Consider the following 12858-nt stretch of genomic DNA (forward strand, 5'->3'; position numbering starts at 1 on the left):
ACGGCCTCCGCCTGGCCTACGCCACGATCAACGACACCCTGGTCCCCAAGATGGAGATCCCCATCTTCACTGGCTCCCCCTACCCCGCAGGCCAGGAGTACCACTACCCTAAGGTAGGAGTCCTGGACTGGATCTCCAAAATAACGCTCTTTCACTCCGATCTAGAGCGTCTACCAAGGCCCAATCCCATTTCTCATGTTTACTTACCCCTACCCCTCGTTTTGGAGTGCCACTCGCTTTTCGGCTTGCCCCTCGGAACAGAGTTACAAGGGGTAGTGGTTGAAATCATCTCCTATGAAATGGGACGACCCTTCAATACCCTGATACGTCATCAGTAGTATCATAGAAAAGCACGGACACTCGCGATTCGTTCACAACTTAAGTTGCACGCTATCAATCGAACAAACATCATCAAATAAGTCATCAAATAAAAAAGAACAATGCTTCATTACCAGGCCAGTTCATGACAGAACAGCGGTGCTCTGTAGGCTAGCAACCCATGCTCCTACCCGACAGTCTGCACTGATATTAGAGGGGCAAGTGCAAGTGTAACAAGTGTAACAAGTGCAACAACTGCGCGACTGGACTTTAGTTAAATTCGGGGCGTCATATCATATGCCATCAAAGGGGGGAAATGTGACACGATTAATTGATTAAACTTAACAACAAATTCTTAACAAAGAAAATAATTACATCTGTATCTGATCTCTCTCTCTGTCTGATCTCGCAGACATCCTCTGTCTCTTCCCGGGGCGGATGGTAGGAAGGAGGGGGGAGGGGGGAGGGCGGGGGGGAGGCGGGGGGGCGGGGGGGGCGTCTGAGGACAGACTCATTGTCATGCATGGAATAGAACGAGGAAGGTGTTTGATACAATTCCACATCCTGTTTCATGCATTATAATGAAGCCTTTCTTCTTCGTCTGTTTGCCTCCCACCAGCCGCCCCAGGCTCTCTCTACCCTCATCTGACACAGTCTGTTGAAGAACAAGAGACTGTTGTTCTGCTACTATGTCCTGTATGTATGTACTGTATATGTGTCAGATTCAAATACACAGAATGCTAAACTTTGTAACCAGGAGACTGAAACTTATCAAGGAGGTCGCAGGAGGTAGAGCCGCCGTCTAAATGATCGCAAGGTTGGCAGATCGGCGGTTCGAGCCCTGGCCGGCCACATGTCGAAGTGTCCTTGGGCAAGACACTGAACCCCAAATTGCTCCCAATGAGCGGGCCGACGCCTCGCATGGTAGCTTGCCTACCTCGCCATTGGTGTGTGAATGTGTGTGTGAATGGGTGAATGAGAGGCCGTTGTAAAGCGCTTTGGATAAAGGCGCTTATAAGTCAGTCCGTTTATGTGTGTGTGGCCCCTGCAGGCTGGGGAGGAGAACCCTGTAGTCCACCTGTCTGTGGTCGGCCTGAACGGACCCCTGCACACGGTGGAGATGAAGAAACCAGAAGACCCCAGGATAGGGTGAGGGCTCTTTGGGTGGGAGTCTGTTCCCTGGTACTGCAGTACGAGACGAGTGTCTGTCTGTGATGATGTCGCTCGTGGTGCCGTAACCTCATTGTGACACGTTGTGGTCGTTGTGTGTTTGAAGGAAGGAGTATTACATCACTATGGTCAAGTGGGCCACGAGCACCAAGCTGGCGGTCAACTGGCTGAACAGAGCGCAGAACAACTCCATACTCACGCTGTGTGAGGCCACCACGGGAGTGTGTACCAAGGTGGGACTCACACACACACACACACACACACTCACTCACTGATGTTACATAAATGATGCACACATACACTGATGTTACGCACGTATGCACGCATGCGCACGAACACACACACACACACACGCACACACATACACTGATGTTACATATATTATGCTATTTTACTGTCACACACACACACACACACACACACACACACTGATGTTACATATATTATGCTATTTTACTGTCCTACACTCCCTCACTCGCATCAAAAACTCTGTTTGTGTTTTTCCAGAAACACGAGGATGAGAATGAGAGCTGGCTGCACAGACAGGTATGTGACACGATTAAGAATTATGCAACGCCGCTCTCCGCCATGCAGAGTTTCGCTGCGCTGGGAGTAATGTGCTGAGTATGTGTGGCACGTCTGCGTGTGTTAGGAGAGACATGAGACACCGAACAGCAGGAGATAAAACCCTGAGGCTACACACACACACACACACACACACACACTCTCTCTCTCTGATCCCCCCCCCTCTCTCTCCCCTTGATCCCCTCTCTCTCTCTTTCTCTCTCTCTGATCCCCCTCTCTTCACACTGCAGAACGAGGCTCCTCTATTCTCCCACGATGGCCTCAAGTTCTTCTTCACCAGAGCCATCCCTCAGGGGGGGCGGGGCAAGTTCTTCCACATCTCCATGTCCTCGTCACAGGTAGAGAAACCTCACTGTTTGTACCCTCCAAGCTATTTATAGCACGGCACATTCTAGAAGCCATGCCCTCTAGGCTATGCCACTCCCTTGGTCACAGCCAGCCCCACTATGACTGTTTCCCCAGGAATAGATTGATCAGTTAGCCAACCAGCAAGCCAACCAGCAAGTCAGCCAGTCAGCCAGCCAGTCAGCCAGTCAGCCAGCCAGTCAGCCAGTCAGTCAGTCAGTCAGTCAGTCAGCCAGCCAGCCAGCCAGCCAGTCAGTCAACCAGTCAACCAGTCAACCAATTGTATTTATACACGGCTGTAAAACCAATGTTAGAAAGTGCTTATAAGTGACACTAGCACACCTACGGTCTGTCTGCAAGTGGATCTGAATCTGCGGCAAAGTTCAATTGAACATAGTTGTTGTTGTTGTTGTTGTTGTTGTTGTTGTGGTGTTCCAGCACAACATGAGCACCGACACCCTGCAGTCCCTCACGTCAGGAAACTGGGACGTCACTCAGATCCTGGGCTACAACCACGCCAGCCAGCTCATGTAAGACCCCCCCTCCCCCCTCCCCCTGTACTGTAGACATGTAACACTCCCCCTCCACTCTACTGTAGACATGTAACACTCCCCCTCCACTCTACTGTAGACATGTAACACTCCCCCTCCACTCTACTGTACTGTAGACATGCCCACAACACACCGTATAGACTGTATCAGTGTCCAATGAACAGGGGGGGTATTCCATCAATGCCGCTAAAGGAAAATCTAGGCTTATTTTGATATAATATAATAATATCTCGCAAGACTTATCAAAAAATAAGCCTGGATTTTCCTTTAGCGATGTTGATGGAATACCCCCCTCCAGGTCAGTCATCATGAATCAAAATGCAATATATATTGTATATTTTGCATATATGTACATATATACATTTTCTATTCGTTGAACTTATGAGCCTCGACAGATGGATCTTTTCTGCTGTTTTCACAGATACTTCTTGAGCACAGAGGACGACCCGAAACGACGCCACCTATACAGGTCAGAGTTCAACATATTCAGATTCACTTCGGATTCAAACCCACTCATCGCTTTCTTTTACAATCTCTTATGTATATTAAGTGTGTTCCAGGGGAGGCTGGTGGAGGTAGAAATCATAGGAGCCGGGGCTCATTGTAATACACGGAACGGAATATGGTATTGTAGTGGATTTAATCTGGTTTCTTCTCTATTGATATTGAATGTTGAACACCAGGAGATTGATCAACTTAGCTTGAAGCCTTTTATTAATAAAGTTACATGAGAGTGCCCCGCGGTGGTGTAGCGGTCTAAGCACTAGCCACTAGTGCAAGCTGCCCACCGGGGACTGGGATCGAATCCCGGTCTCGCCAGATCCGGATATGCCCGGGGCACACACAGGGAGCGGCATATTGAGCGGTCGCTCCCGAGGGCGGTATAGGAATATTTCCGGACAAGGATCCGTCGCGCAACACCGCCCCCGGGGTGCCGGAATAACGGTGCTGGGCTCGAGGAGCCAGACAGCTAGTCTGCCTGGCGATCTCCTCTGGGACTGCCGGCCACGGGGTCGTGCGGCGGATCCTACGCAATAGGCAGGGGATAATTGGATACCAAATTAGGTGAAAAAAGGGATAAAATTAAAATAAAAAATAAAAAAAATAAAAAATAATAAAGTTACATGAGAGCAGTCTAGAGTTTGCAAAGTCCAGAGCCCCAGAGCCTCCTCCTTCTCTGAGCACACCCCTTACATATAAAATCGACACCCTTTATGAGATCACTAATCTTGGCAAACAAATGTGGTGACAGGAAGCGCTAGAGTAAGTGCGCAACAAGTCATTGGCACCGTCCCCAGGCAGACTGAATTGTTATCTACGATTTCCCAGAATGTAGAGATACAGACTTCAATTCTCAGTCTATTTGATATAAAACTACAACAGTATCAAACACGTGTTTATATGCCATTTAGCTGGCGCTTTTATCCAAAGTGACTTACCGGTACATTGCAGTGAGTGCGTAAATTTTTTAGGTCCATTTATATACTGTACGGTCCCAGCGGGAATCGAACCCACAACCTAAGCGTTGTTAGCGCCACGCCCGACCAACTGAGCCACAGACGACCGCTGCGTGCATTAAAACGAACCCCTCCAACCCCTCCTTCTACCTCCGCCAGCCTCCACTGTCCATGACCATCGTCATGACGATATCATGCCGAGTGATCGTGTTTCCTTGATGATACTGATGTCATACATGTCGTAACGGTGTCGTGTTCCCCTCGCTCCTCGTCTCCCAGCGCGGACACGGTCGGCCCGTACAACCGCCGCTGCCTGTCATGTGACTTCGGCTGCGGCTACGTGGACGGCTCCTTCAGCCTCAACATGCAGTACTTCCTGCTCAACTGTAAAGGTGAGCGCTTTTACCTCCTCACCTAAAACGCCACCGCCGTAGCTTAAATCACTGACGCATTATCCTGTCGCGTTCATCTTCTGGTGATTAATCACTCCCCTCCCCCCCCCCAAATTCCTTGCATCCCAAAGCAACCCTTGTCTCTTCACCCTAGGCACTTGTATTGACCTGAGAGGACTGCATAGGTATAAGCAACATGAAGGGGGGGCGGGGGGCATTTCTTCTGGGTTTTGGGTAACGATCACCATATTGCCTAAACCCATCTAATACTCTCAGATCCTCATACTCAATACTCTCTCCCTGCCTAGGGGGGATAGGGACTACGGGTGGGTTTGGGATTGACAGATAGTCCCTCTGTGGGGCAGCTCGCGGTCTAAGCAGTGTGTTAAGTCTGCGGTATCGATCGGTCCGAGGCTACGGGGGCCGCCGCTCCTCGGCCAGAAGACTCAATCGAGTTAGCCTTCAGGGCGGTGTCTGGGGCCTGGATTGGATCGGACTGCGCTAGTACACACCGCTAGAACCACCGCCGCTGCTGCCTGCTAATGAGCCGTTACGCAACGCCAGAGCCTTGTGAAACAACACACACACACACACACAGACACACTCTCACTCACTCACTCACAGCTGGCACGGAGCCCCTCAAACTGTTTTTTAACCGTCCTCATACGCCTTCCTGTATTCGTCTGTCAGAGCCGTGAAACCGGAGAGCAGAGAGACGCCCCGTGTTGTTTACTCGCCGCGGTGTCATTTCCTGGGGGACCGTCCATCATCGTTATCTCTCTCCCCTTTAGCGAACGCACCCGTCGCAGAGCGCCGCCGTTGCCATGGGAGCAGATTTGTTTAGAGCGCCCCGCTCCAGCGAGAAAGGGCAATGGCTTTTTTCATTAATTGGATCTTCTGTAGAGAGCGGGGGGCCCTGAGTCATACACACACACACACACACACACACACACACACACACTGAACACACACAACATACACCGAACAGTCTGGTATTCATTTGCTCCCCCCAGGGATTGAGGGATAGTGGGTTCTGAGCAGTTGCCCTGCCTGAGTGGGTTATTTCTCGACTTGAATTTTGAATTAAGATAAGTAAGAAAGATGCAGCCTAGCGGACGGCTTATTTACCAGCCGTGACGTCAGCGGGGGAGAGGCTGAGCGTCTGATTGGAGGCCCCGTCTGAGGCCGTTCGTTCACTGTTAGCCTTGAAGAAGCAATGCATGGAAACATACTGTAACTAACCTGTTCTCTCTCTCTCTGTCTCTCCCTCTCTCTCTGTGTCTCTGTCTCTCTCTCTGTCCCTCTCTCTCTCTCTCTCCCTCCATTGTTCTGTCCAGGCCCTGATGTCCCCAGTGTATCAGTCTACACCACCGAAGACAAAGAGAGTGAGTGTTCTCTGGTCATCTCATGGGGACCTGATCATACACCGCGATGACCGCGCTGACATCTCATTTTTGCATAGTTTCATAACAATGAGTCATTTTAATAATCGTCATTGTATATTGTATAATAATCATTTGAGTTGGCACATCTCATGACCACAATTCTGATGCATTAGCATAGTAATGCTTTAGCTGAAACCACAACCACACACAACATATAAACTAAGGATACATTATGTGACACATTCTAATGCTTTGGTCCTCACGTCGGGATCTGATGTAATGACTTTTCTTTCGAAAAATGTGAATACATTTCCGCACTGTTGAAAATCGATGACACATCGCTAGTCAACTAACACAGCTTGTTTTGTGAGCCTGCTAACAATGTAAAGTAGTGTTATAGTTAACTAGGTAGCAGTGGGGATTACTCACCGGATCCATTGCGTTGCAATGTGTCGTGATTCTCAAGTTTGTGTCGTGATTCTCAAGTTTGTGTCGTGATTCTCAACAACGTTGAAACGTAGCTCCGTGTTTCAAAAGAAAAGTCTGAACATTTTGAATGGTCGCCGAACATGCGGACCAAAATGATCAGACTGTGTCACATATGAACCCTGTGTTTGTTTCTAATGTTCCAGAGGTTCTCGATCTGGAGTTGAACGAGGGAGTGAACAACACTATCCATGACATGCAGATGCCCATCCTGGAATACGAGGAGATCGACATCGATGATTACAGTACGTATCCTGAACATGGAAGGACACCGTAATGCACATATTTACACTAATCAGTATCCTGTTCAGATGCACTCTTTATGATAACACTGATATTTTATAGTTATATAAAGTATCATAATGATATAGACCTGTTGATTTGCACAGGAACAATGGTGTAAATAGACCAATAAATACCCAAACATGAAATACACAAACGTTAGTTCAACGTTATTGACACCCGTTTGTTGACGCAGCGTGTGTTCGTTGCAGCTCTGACGTTGCAGATTCTGAAGCCAGCGGGGTTCAAAGACTCGGCTCACTACCCGCTGCTGCTGCTAGTGTACGTATGGCTGCTCTTACTCACGCATAATATAACCTTTACTAAGTTGTAGATTTAAAAAAACATCATTCAATAGAATAACACAATCATGACATTTGGCTTTGATATTGGATAATCTCATAATCATAGTCTTTCTCATAGTGTTTTTATTAGGCATATTTCTTTAAATTAAATATGTTAAAGTTAAAGGTGGGACGCGATATTAAAAATGTATCTAATTAATTAGAGGCTTTGTAATTAATGAACCGAAATGAATCGCATTTTAATCGCATATCAATATTTGAAGCAACAGTTTTCAATTCAAATGGATTTGGTATACGAGTGAATCAATGAATAGACATATACTACATAAGTTTAAAGCAGCAAAATCCTGTTTACTTTAGTTACACAGACCAACAGATCACACAATGTACCTAACCTAATGTTACACTAAAACTGACAACATTGAAGACACAACCAAAGAAGTTCTGTGTGGGGGGGAGGTTCATTGGTTCCACCCTGGTCCTCGTTTCCCCCAGGGACGGCACGCCGGGCGGACAGATGGTGACGGAGCAGTTCCAGGTGGACTGGGCCACGGTGCTGGTGAGCACCTACAACACGGTGGTGATGCGCTTCGACGGCCACGGCAGCGGCTACCAGGGAACCAACCTGCTGCACCGGGTCAGGAGGAGGCTGGGCCTGTTTGAGGAGAGAGACCAGCTGGAGGCTCTCAGGTGACACACAGACCAACCAGACCCCCCAGACCAACCAGACCCCACAGACCACCCAGACCCTGCAGGCCTCCCTCCCCAGTAAGGGAAACCCGGAATGTGGGTTCAGATGACGTCTTTCTAGGATGTCCAGATGTAGTCCATAAGACGTCCTAGAAAGACGTCATCTGAACCCACATTCCAGCTTCCCTGAGGACATCTTTTGGACTCTTTGTTTACTGGGTCCCCGACGGTCCTTCCCTCTGTCCCTCGCCTCCTCTCTCTTCCCTTTCGCCTCTCACTTCTTCTTCTCCTTCTCAAAGAGCATCGGAGGAAGGATGATCTGACCTTGGAGGGTCTCCTCTGACACGTTTTGAGAAGGAGGCGAGGAAGGGGAGGACGCGAGGGACCAAGTGCCCTGGAAGAGAGGGATAGAGGATAGACGATGGGGACGCAAAAGCAGCTGAGAGAGAGAGAGAGGGGGGGGGGGGGAGAAAGAGAGAGAGAGGGGAAGAAAGAGGGAGAGAGAGAGGAAGAGAGAGAGAGAGAGAGACCTGACACTGTGGTTGTGTTCCAGGTCGTCTATATGACAGTCAGGCAGATTAGCTGGACACAAGCTGTTTCACTGGGTCATATCATATTCATACTCATGTCAATGTATTGTTACAAGGGTGGTAGCCTACAAGTAGCCTACAATGTAATTAACTCATCTATCTTTCCCTCTGAATAACTGTGGGTTGTCAGTACTTATTGACCCATTATAGAAGTCACAGCACTGAGTGTTTCTATTGTCTTTCTTCCAGACTGATATCAAAAGAAACGTACATTGACAAAAGTCGGATTGGAGTGTATGGAAAGGTAAGAATTGAACACTTGGTTGCCTTGACTCCCTCTCAGTGCAGGACTGGTAACAGAGGAATAGAAGTGTCTAGAAGCTCGCCCTCTAGTGGAGCTGTGATGCTCTACCGAGGGGAGGCTGGTGGAGGTCGTTTGATACCACCTCACCATAACAATGAGCCTGTCCTCCAATTTCTGCCTCCACCAGCCTCCCCTGAATTCCCCCCCCCCCCCCCCTCTGCAGACTAGCAAGAAGGGAGAAACATCCCACATCAATAATTCAATCTCGTGTCTGCCACTCCAAACCAAGGGCAGCTCTATTCTCATCGTGTCCGGAGAAATTAAGATAATTTGGACAGACAATTTGTCCATAAATTGGGCGGAACACCACCTTACTGTGGCCATTTAATTCAGGATTAGCTACCTCTATCTATATTCACAGAGTGCCTTCTACCTCTGAAATGAAGTTAATGTACTGAACAATAGGCCAAAGCTGTAACAGTAATGTACCACTAATGAATGGACTAGCTGACACTGTGAAGCGTCCCTCACACAGAGTAACGTGTCTCTGTGTGTGTGTGTGTGTGTGTGTGTGTAGGTGTATGGGGGATATCTAGCCACCATGCTGCTGACTTCACAAGACTCCATGCTGAAGTGCGGAGCGGTCGTGTCCCCCATCACTGACTTTGAGTACTACGGTACAACATAATAATACTACTAATAATTAATTGTATTTATATAGCGCTTTTCCGGGGCTCAAAGACGCTGCCAATATGGGGAAAAACTGAGAACACAGAAACAACAAGCAACAGATAACATGAGCACATGGAACATAGAGTTAACAAACAACAGGATGATCTTTACCCAATACATTCTTTCTGGATGATCGATATGATCATTTCAGCGGTTCTTTATCTGTTCAAATATGTTGTCGTCTTTTCTCTGTTCCTCAGCTTCTGCATTTTCAGAGAGGTACCTCGGATCACCGAAGACTGAATCTCGAATATACTCGGTAAAGACAAAGACACCTAATGCACGTTGTCAGTGCATTGTATTTTTATATATATATATATATATAATTATATAATGATTGGAGCACATTGAGCTGCAACGTTTGCAGGAAAAGTGCTATACAAATAAAAAGTTAGGATTATTATTATTATTATTGTGCTGGGTAAGCTGCTTCTGTGGTGTTTCAGTGTTGTTGTGTTTCTCTTTCAGATGACAAATCTAGCCCACCGGGCCGGCCAGCTCCTCGATAAGAAGTACATGATCATCCACCCAACAGCTGATGGTAAATATTGAACAGCATAGCATTCTGGTAATAATAGGTCAATAATACTGCCAGCACTCTGATAGAGGAAAAATCTGTTTCTCTGTGCCGAGGAAGGCTTGACTCTGAAAACATGTCCACGGTGACTGCTGATCATGTATTAAATGATCATTTATTTTTCTATAATTGAGAGTACTGGCTGTATTATATACTTATATATACGGGATCAGCCCCTGGGTTATACAACACTCAAGGAGTTGATCATGCCGTATCCTTTGTAAACCAGTTAATGGATGGCTTCACTGGTTCATGTTGGTATCACAGTTACTGTATGTATGTGTCTTACACGGTGACCTCTTGTCTCCCCTTTCAGAAAAGGTCCATTTCCAGCACTCTGCCAAATTCATAAACCATTTAATCAGTCAGAAGGCCAATTATACTCTACAGGTAAGCTCAACTAAGTCACCACTTTTGATTTCATCTGTTTGTGCATTATTATGGCCCTTTAAGGAAGCGAAGTCACTGCAATTGCACCATTTAACAAACTGTTAAAAATATGAACATGCAATCGAAGTAGCTAGTAGCTACTCAATAAAAGTGACATGGTAGACACGGATAACATAAACATTTGGTTGTGGTATCACAAGTGAATGAATCCCTGAATAGAATCGCACCTCCCAAAATAATTTCCTTCGATTGTTCTAAGTCCCTTTAGATAAAGAAGGCGTATGCTAAATGCCAAAAATGTAAATGTAATGTAAAACATTGTGAATGAATATTCAACTCTTTTTGGATTTATTTTTGATAGAGACATTTATTGACCAGTGTATCCAAAGCAATAAAAAAAATCAAAACAAAACAGTGTCGAATCTAAAACGAATCTTTCCTGGCGTCTCTCTCTCTCTACGGTCCGTCTCTCCGCAGATCTACCCAGACGAGAGCCACTTCCTGCACGACAAGCAGCAGCAGCACCTGAGCCAAACACTGGTCAACTTCTTCGAGGAATGTTTCCGACTGCCCGAGTTACCGAGCGAGGAAAAGCGGGACGATGACGAAGACGAAGGTTAAACTGGCTCCCCCCCCCGACAGCCAACGCTCTCGCCAGCTAATGTTACTGCAGCACAATATGCAACAGATTATGATGATGACCTCTCGCCCCCTCCCACACACCCTGTGTGTATGATTTCAGCTCTTCTTTACAGCACCATACCTGCATGTCCCCCAAGGACCACCACCACAACCACCATCACTCTTCCTCCTCTTCCTCATTTCTGGTTCACTGACAAAGAGGACGACCGGGCGTTCATTTTGTTCATGTCTGAGGTGATCCGAGCTTTTTGGTTTTTTTCCTTCTTCCCTTTTTTTGGGAGCAAATTAACATTGGTTGTTGAAGGATTGGGGGTAGTGGTGGTCTAGTGGATAGTGAGTTGGACTTGTGATCGGAAGGTTGTGAGTTCAAATCCCGCCTGAAGCCACACCACTACTAGTGTGCCCTTGGGTAAGGCACTTAGCCCTCAGTTACTCCAGGGGGAATGTCCCTGTAATTCGTAATTGTAAGTCGCTTTGGATAAAAGCGTCTGCTAAATGGCAAAATTATTAAAATTAAGGAGCAGCAGCAACTTCCAGTACTCCTCCCCCTTGTGGATGGCTGTGGTAGTGAACCACTATGACTACCTTTCATCGAGGAATGCATCTCCTTACTTCACTCCAAACACACACACAAGTCTCTAGACATTGGCTTTACAGCACAGCATATCTCCTAGGAAAAATGCAACGCTCTTCGTACTCACTATGGTAAACGTGGAGGATACTCTGGATTGGAAGGCCACCAGTTCTTGGATAGTAAACGTGACAAAGACTCAACCAACCTTCTGATGATTGTGATGTTAAAATGACAGCACACAGAACAGACGTATTTGTATCTTAATTGGTCCTTGTATTGTTCAGTATGTCTAACAGTAGTACCGTGGCTTTGAATATGATGTATGGTTGGTTACATCAGTCCACGATTTTCTTTTTTTTCTCCAAATGAGGGCACAAAATGTTACTTTATGTTTAGCAGAAAAAAGACCTCTAACAGAATTCTATTCAGTGGGATGATTCCTCTCCTGTCATTTTGGAGTGGAGTTGTATAGTTATTTTAGTCACTGTGCCTTACTGGGGGTAACACTATTCATGTCAGGGACTGTAACTGCTATATGGAACCATGGAAACAGTCACATTTTCAAAGATTTGACATTTTCATTTTCGATAAGTCTAAGCCAGCCCGTAGTTTCCTTTATCTCAACCAGTGAGACTGAATAAAGGCTGTGTCTACATAGTGTGGACATACTGTATAGGGGTAAAAAAAAATATAGCAAAATAACAATAAATTCCAAAATATGAAACCGGTATTTTGAATTATGTGATTCATAACTATCAAGTCCATTTATTCTTCAGAGAAATGAATGGTTGATTTGATGAATAACTCCTATTATATGTGAACTACAGTATAACAGTGACCATGTGCTTGTCCAGTCCCTGACAAAAGTCTTGTCACTTATCCATTTTGTAGAAACAACAGTTTATAACCTGACTTTTAATTAATCCATTGGTTTTAGAAATGGCTCATATGAAAGCAAAAACCCTCCCAAATTATGTTTAATATACCAAAATAAATTTGCTTCACTGAAGAAAGATTGATCATTTAATGAACACAGAAAGGTCAGATTTTGGCAAGACAAAAGTTTTGTCGCCTACAGAGAGTAATGTGAACATTTAACAAATAATTTACTTCAAATACAAAAATATGTTGCATAACATCAGT

General features: G+C 46.1%; 1 protein-coding gene across 1 annotated transcript in view; it reads left to right on the forward strand.

Annotated features, from left to right (window-relative positions):
• The window catches only part of LOC308171875 (A-type potassium channel modulatory protein DPP6-like), a gene marked incomplete at both ends in the record, with an annotated part of 79699 nt that extends 68579 nt beyond the window's left edge, over positions 1-11120 (forward strand). Inside the window, 18 exons of the mRNA XM_080546782.1 lie at positions 1-113; positions 1370-1467; positions 1595-1721; positions 1996-2034; positions 2304-2411; positions 2857-2948; positions 3391-3438; positions 4706-4818; positions 6156-6203; positions 6836-6934; positions 7184-7253; positions 7772-7966; positions 8746-8800; positions 9378-9477; positions 9733-9791; positions 10001-10073; positions 10426-10499; positions 10977-11120. The exon at positions 1-113 is cut by the window's left edge and continues 42 nt beyond it. Of these exons, the coding sequence (XP_080402908.1) occupies positions 1-113; positions 1370-1467; positions 1595-1721; positions 1996-2034; positions 2304-2411; positions 2857-2948; positions 3391-3438; positions 4706-4818; positions 6156-6203; positions 6836-6934; positions 7184-7253; positions 7772-7966; positions 8746-8800; positions 9378-9477; positions 9733-9791; positions 10001-10073; positions 10426-10499; positions 10977-11120 (1655 nt within the window). The remainder of the gene's footprint in view (positions 114-1369; positions 1468-1594; positions 1722-1995; positions 2035-2303; positions 2412-2856; positions 2949-3390; positions 3439-4705; positions 4819-6155; positions 6204-6835; positions 6935-7183; positions 7254-7771; positions 7967-8745; positions 8801-9377; positions 9478-9732; positions 9792-10000; positions 10074-10425; positions 10500-10976) is intronic.
• Between the last annotated feature and the right edge of the window lie 1738 nt (positions 11121-12858).

This window comes from Nansenia antarctica (genome assembly GCF_963989245.1).
Source record: "Nansenia antarctica genome assembly, chromosome: 16".
In the NCBI taxonomy this organism is placed as follows: Eukaryota; Metazoa; Chordata; class Actinopteri; order Argentiniformes; family Microstomatidae; genus Nansenia; species Nansenia antarctica.